The sequence below is a fragment of the Dipodomys merriami genome, unplaced genomic scaffold (genome assembly GCF_024711535.1).
Source record: "Dipodomys merriami isolate MVZ:Mamm:240054 unplaced genomic scaffold, mDipMer1.0.p SCAF_10, whole genome shotgun sequence".
NCBI classification, from domain to species: domain Eukaryota; kingdom Metazoa; phylum Chordata; class Mammalia; order Rodentia; family Heteromyidae; genus Dipodomys; species Dipodomys merriami.
In genome coordinates this window covers 20,392,658-20,408,612 of record NW_027202271.1, presented here as the reverse complement: position 1 = coordinate 20,408,612, position 15,955 = coordinate 20,392,658, and the positions used below count along the sequence as shown (strand labels likewise).

At 48.6% G+C, this 15,955-nt stretch overlaps 2 protein-coding genes across 3 annotated transcripts in view; both read right to left on the bottom strand.

The window, feature by feature from the left end:
• Ikzf4 (IKAROS family zinc finger 4) overlaps window positions 1-4,349 on the bottom strand; it is a 33,520-nt gene extending 29,171 nt beyond the window's left edge. Inside the window, exon 1 of the mRNA XM_070042741.1 lies at window positions 4,099-4,349. The gene's annotated coding sequence lies outside the window, so the exon portion shown is untranslated. The remainder of the gene's footprint in view (window positions 1-4,098) is intronic.
• A 549-nt stretch (window positions 4,350-4,898) lies between these two features.
• Suox (sulfite oxidase) lies at window positions 4,899-9,923 on the bottom strand. 2 transcript variants are annotated; one of them, XM_070042718.1, is made up of 4 exons: window positions 9,859-9,923; window positions 8,006-8,065; window positions 7,617-7,791; window positions 4,899-6,903 (listed from the first exon to the last, which is right to left on the bottom strand). In XM_070042718.1, exons 2-4 carry the CDS (start codon window positions 8,053-8,055, stop codon window positions 5,494-5,496), a joined length of 1,635 nt encoding a protein of 544 aa, XP_069898819.1. In that variant the 5' UTR covers window positions 8,056-8,065; window positions 9,859-9,923; the 3' UTR covers window positions 4,899-5,493. The 2 variants fall into 2 exon arrangements, with proteins under 2 accessions (XP_069898819.1, XP_069898824.1); XM_070042723.1 differs by lacking the exon at window positions 9,859-9,923 and adding an exon at window positions 9,538-9,623.
• Between the last annotated feature and the right edge of the window lie 6,032 nt (window positions 9,924-15,955).

Below are 15,955 nucleotides of genomic sequence, written 5' to 3'. Positions count from 1 at the left end.
AAGAAACTAAGCCCAGAGTCACTTATCTGGTTGGTAATAGAAGTAGCACAAGCAGAGGCCAGGTTACCAGTAGAGTTCTCTCCACTGGGACACAAAGTTTAATCTTGTCCCAGCTGGAACATTTGGGCCACCTGGTTTGCTATCTTTCTTGGGTTATGATGTGAACAGCTTTTTTAGTCTATATCTTTGTGACATAAACTGCTGAACTGGAAACACAATCTTATGGATAAGAGAACATGGCTTTGTGGCAGAGTGCTTGCCTATCATGCATGAAACCCTGGGTTCAATTCCTCAGTACCACATAAACAGAAGTGACTCAAGTCATAGAGTGCTACCTTGAGCAAAAGAAGCTCAGGGATAGTGCCCAGGCCCTGAGTTCAAGCCCTAGGACTGTGGGGGGGGGGTGATAAAAAGAGGAAGGAAAGAAGGAAGGAAGGAAGGAAGCAAGGAAGGAAGGAAGGAAGGAAGGAAATGATAGACTAGAGGAAATTGCCAAACTGGTGCTCACTGAATCTCTTCATGGTAGAAACAGTGGCTTCTTGGTTCATGGACTACCCCATTGTATTGTATTGGTGGCCATAGGGTGGATACTGCATTTAGGGAATAGATTCATATCAGTCCTTATCTGTACTACATGTTCTTAGATATTTCTGTCTGATAAAACTTGACCTTGACTGTTTCCTCAAGAGGGTTTATAACTCTTCTTAGGGAGGTAAACAGCCTGGAATTCAGAGCCTTCTCCAACACACACACACACACACACACACACACACACACACACACACACACACACACACACACACACACACACACACACACACACACACACACACACACACACACACACACACACACACACACACACACACACACACACAGTCAGGAGACCAATTAAGAAAAGGAGTGGCACACACACACACACACACACACACACAGAGTCAGGAGACCAATTAAGAAAAGGAGTGGCAGAAGCCGGGCGCTGGTGGCTCTCGCCTGTCATCCTAGCTACTCAGGAGGCTGAGATCTGAGGATCGCGGTTCAAAGCCAGCCCGGGCAGGAGAGACCGTGAGACTCCTATCTCCAATAAACCACCAGAAAACTGGAAGTGGCGCTGTGGCTCAAGTGGTAGAGCGCTCGCCTTGAGCTGAAGAGCTGAGGGACAGCGCCCAGGCCCAGAGTTCAAGCCCCACGACCGATAAAAAAAAAAAAAAAGGAATGGCTCTGGCTTGTCCATACACACAGTATCCCACATTTTCATTGTTTCTCCAAAGTAAAGCAAGGCTAGAAATACCTGACCAATGATAACTTATCTTTAATTAATTTCCTTAAAGATAGAAAGAATAAATGTGTGTGTGTGTTCATGCGCACACGCGTGTGTGCCTGTTGTGTGTGGAGAGAGAAAGAACAAGAGTTAGGAAGAGGGAGGAAAGGATAAGGAACAAACAAACATGTGCCACTTAGAAAAGAATTCCTTTGCAGATCTTCCTGGGGGGAAGGGAGCAGGGTAAAAGATGGAATAAATTTCTCCCATGCTGGGAAGTACAAGCAAATTCCAAACTAAGAACAAATAAAGAACCTTTCAGTTGCATTTTCTTTGGAAAAAAGTCAGGACTTCTTTCTGAACTACATCTGAAACATGCTTTACCCTAAACCTACTGAGAAAAAGAGGATGGTCCAGAAGCTGCAATTGAACTAACTGCTCTTTGTGAGCAACAAAGACATATCTTGTGCCTGACATCTCAACATCCACAGACTGGGGCAGGACAGATACACAAAGCTGCCAAAATGAGAGCAGCTTCATCACCTCAGGCCCATCCCAGAAGCTCTAGTGAAACCTCTCCTGCTTCCCAATGGTAGGGCTCATTTTGGGTGTTTTTTGTTTGTTTTCTGATAGTATTTTTACCTCAGACCATTTTTCTGACTGGTATCAAGTCCCAAGGGGCAACCTAGATTCTCTGGCTTTAGACTGTTGGAAGGGAAGGCCGAAGTCCCCTGTAAATCACCAAGGAAGTCACTGACCTACTGGCTCATAAGGAGGTCAGAACTTATCAGTTGGGCATTTTATACATGATGACTTAACAAGGCACTTTCCTTCTTCCTTTTTCAGAATTGGGGACTGATCTGAGGACTTATTTAGCAAGTATTCTACCACCTTAGCCACACAGTGCTTTCAATTTTTGTCATTTTTTTCCTCTGGCCTTGTCAGTCCTCAGATCTAATACATTTTTTGCACACACACACACACACCACACACACACACACACACACACACACACACACACACACACACACACACACACACACACTGGGAGCCTTAAGCTCTCACTTGGCTCTTTTACTGTACAACTTGAGCCATACCTACAGTTCCAGCTTTTTTATCTGGATTACTGGAGACAAGGATTTGTTTGCCCTAGATGGCTCTAAACTGAGATCCTCAGATCTCGACCTCTTGGTGTGAATCACTGGCACCTGGCTTGAGTGGACATACTTAAAGTAGTTGGACACCTGTCTTTCATGCTTCCTAAGGATATAAACAAGTCCTAGGCAACATGAGCAAGCATTAGTAAGGGGAGATGGCCTCAACGGTCATCTGGCTAGAGGCCTAGGGCTGACAGTAAACAGGTTAGGAATAAACCATGGATGCTTTGAAGGCTCAGGCTGAGGCAGACACACTCAACAGGAGTTACTAACATGTGAGATTGATAAAATTCACAACAGTAAATAGTTGTGAGAAGAGAATGAGGTGAAAGAAAGCGAGCAAAGCGTGACATGGTGGTCGGTAATAGAAGCAGAGTTGGTAGACTCTTGACCTTGGATGAACAAATATCTTATTTCTGTAACATATCATATCAAAAGGCCTGCACTCCTTAAACATTCTCCTTCCTGGGGCTGGGAGGGTGGCTCAGCGGTAGAGTGCTTGCCTTGCATGCATGAAGCCCTGGGTTCGATTCTTCAGCACCACATAAACAGAAAAAGCCAGAAGTGGTGCTGTGGCTCAAGTGGTAGAGTGCTAGTCTTGAGCTGAAGGGCTGAGGGACAGTGCCCAGGCCCAGAATTCAGGCCCCACGATTGACAAACAAAAACAAAAAACAAAAAAACTCCTTCCTCCCCAGAGTAAGATTGGTTATGATTTAAACTAAACAGTACAAAGAAAGTCAATGAAAAATTTGAAAGTGAGCATCTACAACTCTAGCAGATAAAGGGTAAGAAAGTAACTGGAGATGGGTCTGTATGGGGAGGTACACAGAGTATTCAGGAAGCAGGCAGATTACCCCCCCCCCAAGTTTTATTTTTCTTTTTTACTTCTTTTTTTTCCTCCTTCGGGTACTGGGGCTTGAAATCAAGGTCTGGGTGCTCTACCTCTTGAGCCACACCACCACTTCCAGCTTTTCTTTTTTTTTTTTTTCCAAGCTAAGGTTCTACCACTTAAGTCACAGCCAGCTCTTTTGGTAGCTAATTGGGGATAAGAGGCTCATGGATTTTCCTGACCCGGGCTGTCTTCGAACCACAATCCTCAGCTCTCAGCCTCTTGAGTAGCCAGGATTACAGGTGTGAGCTAATGGCGTCCAGCTGCCATCCCAAGTTTGTAGCTTAGGATCTATTGCACTGTCTCTTAGGTGTCTTCTGTAGAGAAATCCTCTCCTTCCCAGTCTGGCTTCTCAAGTTCCCTGCACTTGTCAGGCCACACTGTACTCCGCAGCACCCCGTCCTAAGTTTCCTTCCTGCTCCACGTTTGTCCTACTCCGTTCATGGCCTCCCAGCTATTCCCATGAGGCCTACACCTTTTCCTCCAGCCTTTCCCGAGCAGACCCTGGGGTCCTTCGCTTTCTTGGTTTCTCTCCTTTCTCTGCTAGGTCCCTCCGGTCTACCCTAGCCACAGCGCAGTCTGTCCATCGCCCGCTTCACGACCCTCAGATCCCTTGCCCCAATAGCGGGGTCTCGGGACGGTGTTCCCAGGCAAACTTCGGTCCCTCCGGGCCACAGCCCACCCCTCCTCGCAGCCCACGTCTCCCCACGCTCCGCGTCCCGGCCCCACAGGCCCCGCCCCCGCGGCCAGACCCCGCCCACCGCGCCTCCTGAGCCCCGCCCCTCGCTCACCTGAGGCGTCTCCGCGCGCGCCGGCGCGCGGGCGAAGAATCCCGGGGGCTGCGGAGGGGCGAACAGTGTGGGGAAAGGGAGGACGTGGGGGGGGGTCCCCCACGCTGGCCCGTGTGGCCCAGTGCGGGGGAGGGGTGGTAAGGTCACTGAGGCGGCGGGAGCCAGGCCGAGGCCGGGACCCCGGTGCTCCGTGGCGGCGGCTTCATTTCCATCACCCCGGCTTCACCTGAGGAGGGATTGACCCCCCCATGAGGTCCCCCCCATTACAGCCGCCCCCCTCCCGAGTAACTTCCGGTCCCACTACCAGGCGACAGGCGACTGGGCTGAACACCGAGCATCCTCGAGCCCGGGAGCCTGCTGGGGGAAAAAAAACCAGGGGAGAGGAGCTAGGGCAGACTAGCCGAGCGCCGAGAAGTTCAAATCCAAAGGCGCCGTCGCCGGCGGAGGACAGCTCTCATCTGGCTGCATCGCGTCTGCACACTGGGTGCACGCTGGGCGCCCCACACGCCCTGGCACGTCCGCTTCTAGTAGTTTTCCCCCCATCTTTGCTAAATTAGTCGTGATTTTAATCTCTGCATTCTTTGCTTTTCCTGTGCTGAGGAATCAAGGGTTTGATGGTACCAATTTTTATTTTTTTTAATGTCAGTCACTTAGGCCCTAATGCAGATGCTGACTTCAGAGAAGGAAGAAGTTTCTTTCTGACTTCCCAAAGACTGTTCCCCACCCCTACGACCGTTCTGGGTTAGTCTCCCGAGTCCCAACACCACTGTCGCCTCCCTCTTGCCAAAAAGGCCCCAGAGTAAAAATCTCAAATATATTTTATTGATTTAGAAAAAGTATCAATACAAAGAAGAGAGTTGTGCTCCTTGCTGTGGGTTCTCACTACTCCTTAGCAATTTAGAGGCAGTAGAAAATAGTATAGACATTTCTTTCATGAGCCACACACATTCCTGAAGATACCAAGTGAAGCAAAATAAGGCCTAGATGGCAATAGACATATGAAGTGGAGCAGACTAGGATGAGAAAATAATTCTTGTCTCCAGTATTGTGTGTGTGCGTGTGCGCGCGTGCGCGCTGGCACCAGGGCTTGAACTCAGGACCTTGTGCTTCCACTTGGCTTTTTCCATTCACAGCTGAGTCACATCTTCATCACTCAAAATCATTTCCAGTCCCAGAATTACTTTCCTTTAAAAAAAAAAAAAAGTTTCTAGGCCCCTGCTCCAACCTGTTGGTACAGGGTTAGTTGTCAAAGGAGGGTGGATCTTGGGTAGGGCTTAGGAAGGTGTAGTACAAGGTTGTGATCCAAGAAGGAAAGGTTTTTGTGTGACAGTCTAAAGAATGAATGGGAAAGGAGTTGAAGTGGTGCTGGTGTATAGATGACTCCATTCCATGCTGTCATGGGGTGACACGGACGTGGACACGGTGCCAGGCATTGCTGAGCACACCTCGAAGGTTCCAGATTGGGGCCACAGTATCTGGTTGCACATTGTAGCTGTCATCCACAGCCTTACAAACGATGTTCAGTTCCTTCTGTCCAGCTGGCACAGGCACTTGCAGCTGCCATAAGCGCCAGGCCCAGGCCTTCTTGGGGCGCTGTTCCTCTCCATCCAGCTCAGCTGTCTGCCAGGTTAGCCCCCCATCCAGAGAGACATCCACCCGGATCACAGCCCTGCCACCACCACTCCACGCATAGCCCTTGACAGTCACTTCCCCTGATTCTATAGTCTGTCCATCCTGAGGCTCTGTGATGGCTGATTGGACAGGTAACTCCTGGATAGATGGGGCTGAGTCAAAGTCTACAGTGTCCCAGTCCACAGATGGAGAAAAGCCTTTGTAGTCCCGCCGCTGCCAGTGACTGTGACTTTCCTCTGTCTCCACACTCACTCTGCCCAGCCATTTGACATGGCGGGCACCCACCACACCAGGAACCACCACACGCACAGGGAAGCCATGATCACGAGGCAGAGGCTGCCCATTCATTTCATATGCCAGCAGGACCTCAGCTTCAGGATCCAAGGCCCGAGCCAGAGGGATGGATGCTCCGTAGGCAGTTCCAGTGGGGTCTGAGTCCAGACCTTCAAAGCAGACATGGGCCTCAGTCTCACAGAGCTGGTGACCAGCCTGGGCTAACACATCACAGAGCCGTGCTCCAGCCCAGCGTGCAGTGCTGATGGCTCCTGTTCTCCACTCTAGACCTTTCACTTCCTTGACCTGAGTCATCTCAGAGCGCCGGTTGCCAGCACACTGCAGAGTGACTGTGACCTCATGTTTAGGAAACTTACGTAAGTCATCCAGAGACAATGACAAGGAATGACCTCCAGGTGCTCCTACTATGTGCAAGCGATAAGTTTCTGGGTCCAGGTTAGGTACAGGCAGATGGTTTCGAGTGAAGAAGATAGAATTGGGAGTAATGTAGTTTTCAGTTAACAACTCAGGAGGAGGTTCTGCATTAAAAGGGCGCTGGCTGTTGACCTTCAGGGCTGGGTGACGTACAGGATCTTCCGCATAAGGATCAGAGGTCTCTAAACTAGGGGCCACATTGTCTTCTGGGTCCAGCTCCCCAATTTTATACTGAGCCAGTAACTCACGCACATGGGGCTGGCTGTGTACAGCATAGAGGGCCCAAAAGGGCTCTAGGGGACCCCCAGCTGCTAGCATTAGCTTTGATGGGCCACCTGGGTGTAGGTCTACAAATTCCGTGACATCAAAGACATCAGAGCCCAGAGTTACCCAGATCCCAGTCTGAGGGCTTTTGTGGGAACGTACCTCCTCCTTGGTATAAATTCGTGGTGATTCTTGAGCAGCCTGCAGGCAGGGGAGATGCAAAATAAAAGGGAACAGACTATTAAAGCACTCTATCTCAGCCTGGGAGTATGGCTTAGTGGTAGTGTGCTTGCCTAACGTGCATGAAGCCCTGGGTTCAATTCTTCAGAACCACATAAACAGAAAAAGCTGGAACTGGCACTATGGCTCAGGTGGTACAGTGCTAGCCTTGAGCAAAAGAAACTTAGGGATAGTGCCCAGGCCCTGAGTTCAAGCCCCAGGCCAAAAAAAAAAATCACTTTAGCTCATTCTAAACCAACTCACAGCCTTAGCTACTGGGTAAGGAAGGTGGCAGATGGTATCTTTGCTGTGCATGAAGACAGTGTTGGCATGGGCTCTGTGTAATAGCAGGAAAATGGCTCATGTTTGGACTGGGGATTTCACTACAACTTCACTAGTTCACTAGTATTCCTATGTTCTTTTGTGTATGTGTGTGTGTTTGGCAATACTCTAGACTTAAGTGCTGTTCCTTAACTTATTCACATAGCCCTAATGCTCTATCATTTGAACCACACCTCCAATTCCCACTTTTTGCTAGTTAGTTGGAAACAGAGTCTCACAGACTTTCCTTCCTATGTGGATTCTGAGATGTGATCTTCAGATCTCAGCCTCCTGATTAGCTAAGATTACAGGCAGGAGCCACCCATGCCTGGCTGACCCATTTGTTCTGATAAGAAAACCCTTTTCCCACTTACCCTACAGCGGTGGTCATGATAGGCCAATACTGCACCAAGGCCTAGTAAGGTTCCCATGGCTCTCCATCCCCCAGTACTGGAGTTACCACCAGAGGTGAGTCTGGGACTCTGGGGCTGAAATGAATCATTTGCAGAACAGGCCTGAATGCACAGCCTTGAGGGAGTTGACTTCAGTCTGGAAGAGAGAGATCTTAGTAGTGAAAGTGCCAGTGAGGGTCTGTGATCTGCCTCTCCCTAACCTTGGCTCCTTCCATTGGAATTCAGTTTCTTCAGAGATGAGTGGGACAAGTGGAATGTGGATTTTCCTTTCCAGCTAGGTAACTTTTTAATTAGCATATCTGCCAGATAGTTACCTGGGAGATAATAAGTACTAGGAAGGGACTGCCTACCTGTAGGTCTGTCTAAGGCCCAGGACCAAAGCTCTGTGTAGCAGCAGCATGGTGGTAGACCTGTAGGAGGAAGATTCCAAAATGAAAACAAGAAAATCCTTTTTGATGGGGTGTCAGGAGGCCCAAGGGAATGGATAGGAGGAAGACATAAAAAAAGGCCAGGAAGAACAAACAAAAAAAGGTCAGTAAGGAACTGTGAGCAAATGGGGAGATTTGAGAGTTGGGGGTGGTAGCTAACATCTACTTATTTTCCTTAATGGCTTTTAGGGAAAATAAAAGTACTTCAAAGATAAGATTGTGCTAACAGAAGTGAAAGGGGGGGGGCAGAGAAATGGGGAACAGCTACTTCTAGAATCATCTTATCTCCCACTCACCACTCTCTAATTTTTCCACTATAAAGAACAATGCCTGAGGCCAAAGGATAATGTTTACTGTCGAATGGGCCAATTTAATTCTTATTTTATTATTTTAAATTTTATTATTTATTTTTACTTTTTAGTGTGTGGGATGCTGGGGATCCAACTCAAGTCCTCACAAGTGTTGAACAAGTGTCCTACCTTGAGCTATACCTCTAACCTCAGTTTGCTGGTAATTGTTCCTAGTCAGCAGAGATCAACTAAGAGTCAGGTTTATGTTAACAAAAAAGAAAAAACAGGGGCTGGGAAGGTGGCTCAGTGGCAGAGTGCTTGCCTTGCATGCATGAGGCCCTGAGTTCGATTCCTCAGCACCACATAAGCAGAAAAAGCTAGAAGTGGTGCTGTGGCTCAAGTAGTAGAGCACTAGCCTTGAGCTGAAGAGCTGAGGGACAGCGCCCAGGCCCAGAGTTCAGGCACCATGACTGGCAAAAAAACAAACAAACAAACAAACAAACAGTGAAAAACTGTAGTGATAGCACAATGGGGTAAAGGAGCCCAGATTCTAGAGGCAAAGAGCCTTGGGTTTGTAAAACCAGTCCTTGCCTTTAACTGGTTCCCTGGGTAAGATACCAAAGCCTCTGTGAACTTGCATTTGCATTCTCATCTCTGAAATAAGATCTACCTAACCAAAGTGATATGAAGAGTAAACAAATAATTCTTTAAAGGTCTCTCTCTCTCTCTCTCTCTCTCTCTCTCTCTCTCTCTCTCTCTCTCTCTCTCTCTCTCTCTCTCTCTCTCTCTTCACTTCCCCCTTCCCATGAAAAATAATTGACCTCATTTGGAAAATTGAACCCTAACTTGGAATCTCCATCCAAAGTCTAGGTCATTCTGGTAAGCTCAGCAAATTGAGAGTCAATGACCAGGGTGTCAGGCTAGAGAAGGAAGTTAATTTTTCTTCTTTGAGTTTGGCAGCTTAGTGGCTTGGAGCGAACCACTGACCGATCAGGATCCAGGAGAGAAGATAAGTATAAGGGTTGCTGAGGAGATGCTAGGAGTGTGTGTGGGGGGGGGGGAGGGGGGGGAGGTCGCCACTGGGGAGGCAGGAAAATGGGAACCGAAGCAGAGTTCATGCTTTACCCCTAGGTCCTAGGACCCTCATGCTCCCTTGCCACCTACCCTCAATTCCAGCCTCCCGCTGCAACACGGAGACGCCACTCCTCGGTGTGGGTAGCAGCCCCTCACTCCTAGGGACACTTTGGACAAGATACAGGCAGTGTCCGGATAGGGCAGCTGGCCCCGGGCCACTCCCCAGCTGCTGGCACAAGAGGTCCAGTAGCAGTTACCCTACAGTTCCAACAGCACCCCGGGAATCGGGGGTGGGGGCACCGGTCCCTTTGTTATTCTTAAGGTTTGGAGACCCGCAAAGCCCCAAAGCCCCCTTTCTCCCCGGCCGCGGTCCCCACCTCCGCCGCTCCCTCCCGGCCGCAGCCCCCTTACCCGGCTCGGCGTCCGCTGCTCCGCAGTGTCGCCAGCCCCGCACCCCAAGCGCGCTAGGAGGGGCGGGGCGGGGCGGGGCAGTGACGTAACGAGCTCGCTAATGAAGGCGGGCCCCCCGCTCCCCGCAGCCCCCGCCGCGGCTATTGGGCCGCGGCCACTGGGCTCCCGGCGCCAGCTGGAGGGCGGCGGGAGGAAGCGGCCGCTGCCGCGGGGGTGGGGCCGCAGCCCGCCGCGCGGCCTCCTCGCCCTCTGGAGACACATGTTGATTACGGTCCCGATGGGCATAGGGCTGGACCCGCACCCACGTCCAGATCGCGGGCACCGGGTGGTGACGAGGGCTCCGGAGGCTGGCGCGGGAGACCGAGGCGCCCCACGCTCCGCAGCTGGGGGTCTGGGCGGAGACCGAAGCGCCGTCCCGGGGGCGCCGTCTGGAGCCGGCCGGTCGGCTCCCCGTGCCAGCTCCACCGCGGCCACGCGTGTTGTAGGTACATCGGTTTTAGCAAAAGCAAGATCTACGGCTCAGTTCTCCCCTGCGCAGACTTTTAAGTACTCAGTTACCCCTCCATTTTGCCAGAATATGTAGGGGAGGCGCCCCTGGAATGTGGGGTTCCGACAGACCAAGTGGGGCTACCTGGATCGATAAGAGAAAGCCCCCGAGGTAAGAAGTTGCACACCTGGGCTGGAGCTGGTCACCCCCCGCCTGACCTCCGCCTTTCTGATTAGCAAGCTGCTGATTTTCTTGTGTGTAACCAGCTGGTATAAACCTCGGGGCTTCCCCTTCCTCGGGATCCGCGCTTCTTTGTGGCACTAGCCAGCAATAAACTCCTTTATCCTCTTTAAAAAGTGGCCTTGATCTTTGTTGGTCTGCGCTGCTGTAACTGAAAGACAGCAGAAATGAAGCTAAAATAGTGCTTCCAAGACTTAAAGATTCCTTGGACTGAGTTGAATTTTTTCCTGAAGTTAGAACCAATAATACTGAATACCATTTTTTTCCATTTCGTGATCATGATTCATTTCTTCTTTTCCTCAAGTTTAATGTTGGCGAGGAGATCGATACCATTTCTTTTGACATTTAATGAAAAACAAAACAAAACATCTTTTAAGTAGCTGCACAAAAGGATTTTTTTTTTGGGGGGGGGGTCCGGTCATGGGGCCTGAACTCTGGGCCTGGGCACTGTCCCTCAGCTCTTCAGCTCAAGGCTAGTGCTCTACCACTTGAACCACAGTGCCACTTCCGGCTTTTTTCTTTTTGCTTATGTGGTGCTGAGGAATTGAACCCAGGACCTCAGGCATGCAAGGCAAGTGCTCTACCACTGAGCCACCTTCCCAGCCCCACAAAAGGATTCTTATATGTGCCAGTCCTGAGACTTGAACTCAGGGCCCAGACACTGTTCTTTAGCTTTATTGATCAAAGCTAATGCTCTATTACTTGAGCTAGAGCTCCACTTGCTGCTTTTTTGGTGCTTAATTGGAATAAAAGGCCAGGCATTAAGGCCAGGGCTGCCTTCAAACTATGATCCTCAGATCTCAGCCTCCTGAGTAGGATTAGAGATATAAGCCACCTGCGCTCAGCTAGGAGATTTTAATTATTTGCTTTATTCTTTTTTGTTTAACTAGAAAAACTTCAAGCTCAGAGAATATTAACATGATCAACACTACTATACCCATACTGAATACTAGCTTGAAAGTTTTGTGTATTAAAAAAAAATCTTTCAAGGCTGGGAAGGTAGCTCAGTGGTAGAGTGCTTGCCTCGCATGCATGAGGCCCTAGGTTTGATTCCTCAGCACCACATAAGCAGAAAAAGCCAGAAGTGGCACTGTGGCTCAAGTGGTAGAGCGCTAGCCTTGAACTGAAGAGCTGAGGGACAGCACCCAAGACCAGGGTTCAGGCCCCACAGCCAACAAAAACAAAAAACTTTCAAGAACAATGGAAGTTCAATATCCCAAAGTATAATGATCAGCATCTCAAAGTAAAGGACACAAATAGAATGTTTTTACATAATTTGCTCAGCCCCCATCCCAAATTTTTCAAATCCATTTTAACTGAATATGGGATAAATGTCTCTACACTGCCCTCTAGAGATAAGATGGTTAAACTACAATCTAAGTGAAAAATCCACCTAAAGTTTGGAATACTGTTCAACTACCAACTACAGAATCAAAGACCCTGGAGAGGTAGTGAAAAGTGTACTAAGCATAGAAGGAAGCTGGGATAGGGCACATACTTGTAATTCCAGATACTTAGAGATGGATACTGGGAAGATCACTTTTCAAGGCCAGCCATGGAAAAAAGTTAGCCAGATCTCCATCTCAACAAATAAGCAGAGCAGGGCTGGGAAGGTGGCTCAGTGGTACAGTGCTTGCCTCGCATGTATGAGGCCCTGGGTTTGATTCCTTAGCACCACATAAGCAGAAAAAGTCGGAAGTGGCGCTGTGGCTCAAGTGGTAGAGTGCTAGCCTTGAGCTGAAGTGCTGAGGGACAGCGCCCAGGCCCAGAGTTCAGGCCCCATGACCAACAAAAAGACAAACAAACAAAAAAACAAATAACTATAGCAATGTGTTACTCATCTGGAATCCAGAAATGCAAGAAATGCAAGAGGTAACTAAGGCCTACCCTCAGGAAAAAAAAAAAAAAAAGAGCAATCCAATCTGAAAACTGAAAGGAAGAGCAAGACCGCTGGTATTCACACCTGTAATACTAGCTACTCAGGAGAGATATCTAAGGATCATGGTTTGAAGCCAGCCTGGATAGGATACTGTGAGACCAAAAGTGGTTAATTGGACTAATTAACAAAAAGCCAAAATGAAGGGGTAGAGTGCTAGCCCTGAGCAAAAATGCTCAGGGGGACTGGGGATGTGGCTTAGTGGTAGAGTGCTTGCCTAGCATGCATGAAGCCCTGGGTTTGAAAAAGCCAGAAGTAGCTGGGTGCTGGTGGCTCACGCCTGTAATCCTAGGTACTCAGGAGGCTGAGTTCTGAGGATCTCCGTTCAAAGACAGCCTGGGCAGGAAAGTCTGAGAGACTCCTATCTCCAATAAACCACCAGAAAACTGGTAAGGTCAAGTGGTAAAGCACTTGGCTTGAGCTGATGAGCTCAGGGACAGCACCCAGACCCGGAGTTCAAGCCCCATAACCAACAACAACAACAAAAAAAGCTCAGAGATGGGCTGGGATTGTGGCTTAGTGGTTGAGTGCTTCCCTGGGTTCAATTCCTCAGTACCACATAAACAGAAAAAAACAGAAGTTACGCTGTGGTTCAAGTGGTAGAGCGCTATAGCCTTGCACAAAAGAAGCTCTGGGCCGGGCACTGGTGGCTCTCGCCTGTAATCCTAGCTACTCAGGAGGCTGAGATCTGAGGATCTCGGTTCAAAGCCAGCCCGGGCAGGAGAGACCGTGAGACTCCTATCTCCAATAAACCACCAGAAAACCGGAAGTGGCGCTGTAGCTCAAGTGGTAGAGCGCTCGCCTTGAGCTGAAGAGCTGAAGGACAGCGCCCAGGCCCAGAGTTCAAGCCCCACGACCGACAAAAAAAAAAAAAAAAAAAAAAAGAAGCTCTGGGACAGTGCACTGAATTCAAGCCCCATGACCAACAACAACAACAACAACAAAAAGATATGGAAACATTCCAGATGCTGTACAATAGATGAGTGGATCAAAAACATGTGGTGCCTGTATACAATGGAGTTAGAAAGAATAAAATAATGTCATTTGTAGGGAAATGGATGAAACTAGAACAAATTATGTTAAGTGAGATAAGCCAAGATCAGAGATAGTGCATGTTCTCTCTGACATGCAAACGCACCGGGATATGACAAATTATACAGGATTCAATGAGACCAAAAGAGGAGAAAATCACAAAGGCACAATGCCTAAATGTCTCTTCATATTTATATAAAATAATATACATACTGAAATGAACTCCAAGATATGGAAATGCCTTTTTTTTCCTGGTTGTGGAGCTTGAATTCTGGGCCCGGGCACTGTCCCTCAGCTCTTCAGCTCAAGGCTAGCACTCTACCACTTGAGCCACAGTGCCATTTCTGGTTTTCTGGTTAATTAGAGATAAGTCTCATGGACTTTTCTGCCCGGGCTGGCTTTGAACCGTGATCTTCAATCTCAGCCTCCTGAGTAGATAGGATTACAGGCATGAGCCACCAGTGCCCGGCAAGACATTTTTTTAAGTTTGTGATAATTGTGTCTTCTTTACCTTATATATTGTATATTCACGTGTCTATCTTCAAGAGGGTTGGGGAGGGAGGAGGGCAAAGAACTCCATGGAAAAAGGGTGAAAAAGTGTAGCAGTGGAGCTCACTGAACATTGATAAAAGTACACTCATAAATGGAGGTGGGAGGGAGGGAGGGACTGGGAGAGAATGAAGGAACAGATGACATTGTAAGAAAGAAAATGTATGCATTACCTGACTCATGTAAATGTAACCCATCTGTACATTACCTCTATAATAACAATGAATTAAAACAAACAAGTCAACCTAAGAGAAGTCAGCTAGCTAGGGACTAAATATGACCAGAAGTCCTGGCATGATATCAAATGCCTGTAATTCTCGCACCTGGGTGGCTGAAGTAGGAACTCTAGTTCCAGACTAGCATAGGCTACGTAGGGAAAAATATGAATAATTTTATTATTTAATTAAAATTGAAGAGGGCTGGGAAGGTGGCTCAGTGGTAGAGCTCTTGCCTTGCATGCATGAGGCCCTGGGTTCGATTCCTCAGCACCACATAAGCAAAAAGAAAAAAGCTGGAAGTGGCATGGTGGCTCAAGTGGTAGAGTGCTAGCCTTGAGCTGAAGAGCTGAGGGACAGCACCCAGGCCCAGAGTTCAGGCCCCACGATTGGACCCAAAAAAGATAAAAAATTAAATTAAATTAAAGACAGAGATGGGACTAGAATGCAAAGTCTTACAGGTACTATTATTGCTTTAGGGTCATTTAAAACTCTGAACATACCTAATCTTTTTTTTTTTGTCAGTTGTGGGGTTTGAACTCTGGGCTTTGGGCAGTGTGCCTGAGCTCTTCACTTCAAGGCCAGCGCTCCACCACTTGAGCCACAGCACCACTTCCGGTTTTCTAGTGGTTTATTGGAGATAAGAGTCTCACAGACTTTGCTGCCCGGCTGGCTTTGAACCATGATCCTCAGATCTCAGCCTCCTGAGTAGCTAGGATTACAGGTGTGAGCCACCAGTGCCCAGCTTCTGTGAGACTCCTATTTCCAACTAACCACTCCAAAACCAGAGTGCTGTTGGCTCATGCCTATAATCCTTGCTACTCAGGAGGCTGAGATCTGAGGATCATGATTTGAAGCCATCCCAGGCAAGAAAGTCCATGAGACTTTTTGTCTCCAGTAAATCACCAAAAGCCAGAAGTGGAGCTCAAAAGGTAGAGCTCAAGCCTTGGGTGAGAAAGCTGAGGGACAAAGCCCAGGCCTTGAGTTTAAGCCCTGGTACTGGCACAAAAAAAAAGCTCACAGGCCAGACTATATCTATGCTTTTTTTGTTGGTGTTGTTAGTTGTGGGACTTGAAATCAGGGCCTAGGTGCTGTTGCCGAGCTTTTGAGCTTAAGACTAGTGCTCTAGGGGCTGGGGAGGTGGTTCAGTGGTAGAACGCTTGCCTCGCATGCATGAGGCCCTGGGTTCGATTCCTCAGCACCACATAAGCAGAAAAAAAAGCTGGCGCTATGGCTCAAGTGGTAGCATGCTAGCCTTAGAGTTGAAGAGCTGAGGGCCAGCGCCCAGTCCCAGAGTTCAGGTCCCAGGACCAGACCCCCCCCCCAAAAAAAAAAAAAAAAAAAGACTAGTGCTCTACCACTTTGAAACATAGCTCTACTTTCTGGTGGTTAATTGGAGATAAGAGTGTCTCAGACTTTCCTGTGTGGGCTAGTTTTGAACCATGATCCTCAGGCCTCAGCTTCCTGAGTAATTAGGGATTCAAGTATGAGCCACCAGCACCCACTGCATTCTTTTAAGAGGGCCTAAACAAGTTTGGTGATGTAGCTCAGCAGTAGAGTACCTGCCTAGCAAATCTGAGTTCAAACCCCAAGGTGGCTCAGTGGTAGAGTGCTTGCCTCTCATGCATGAGGCCCTGG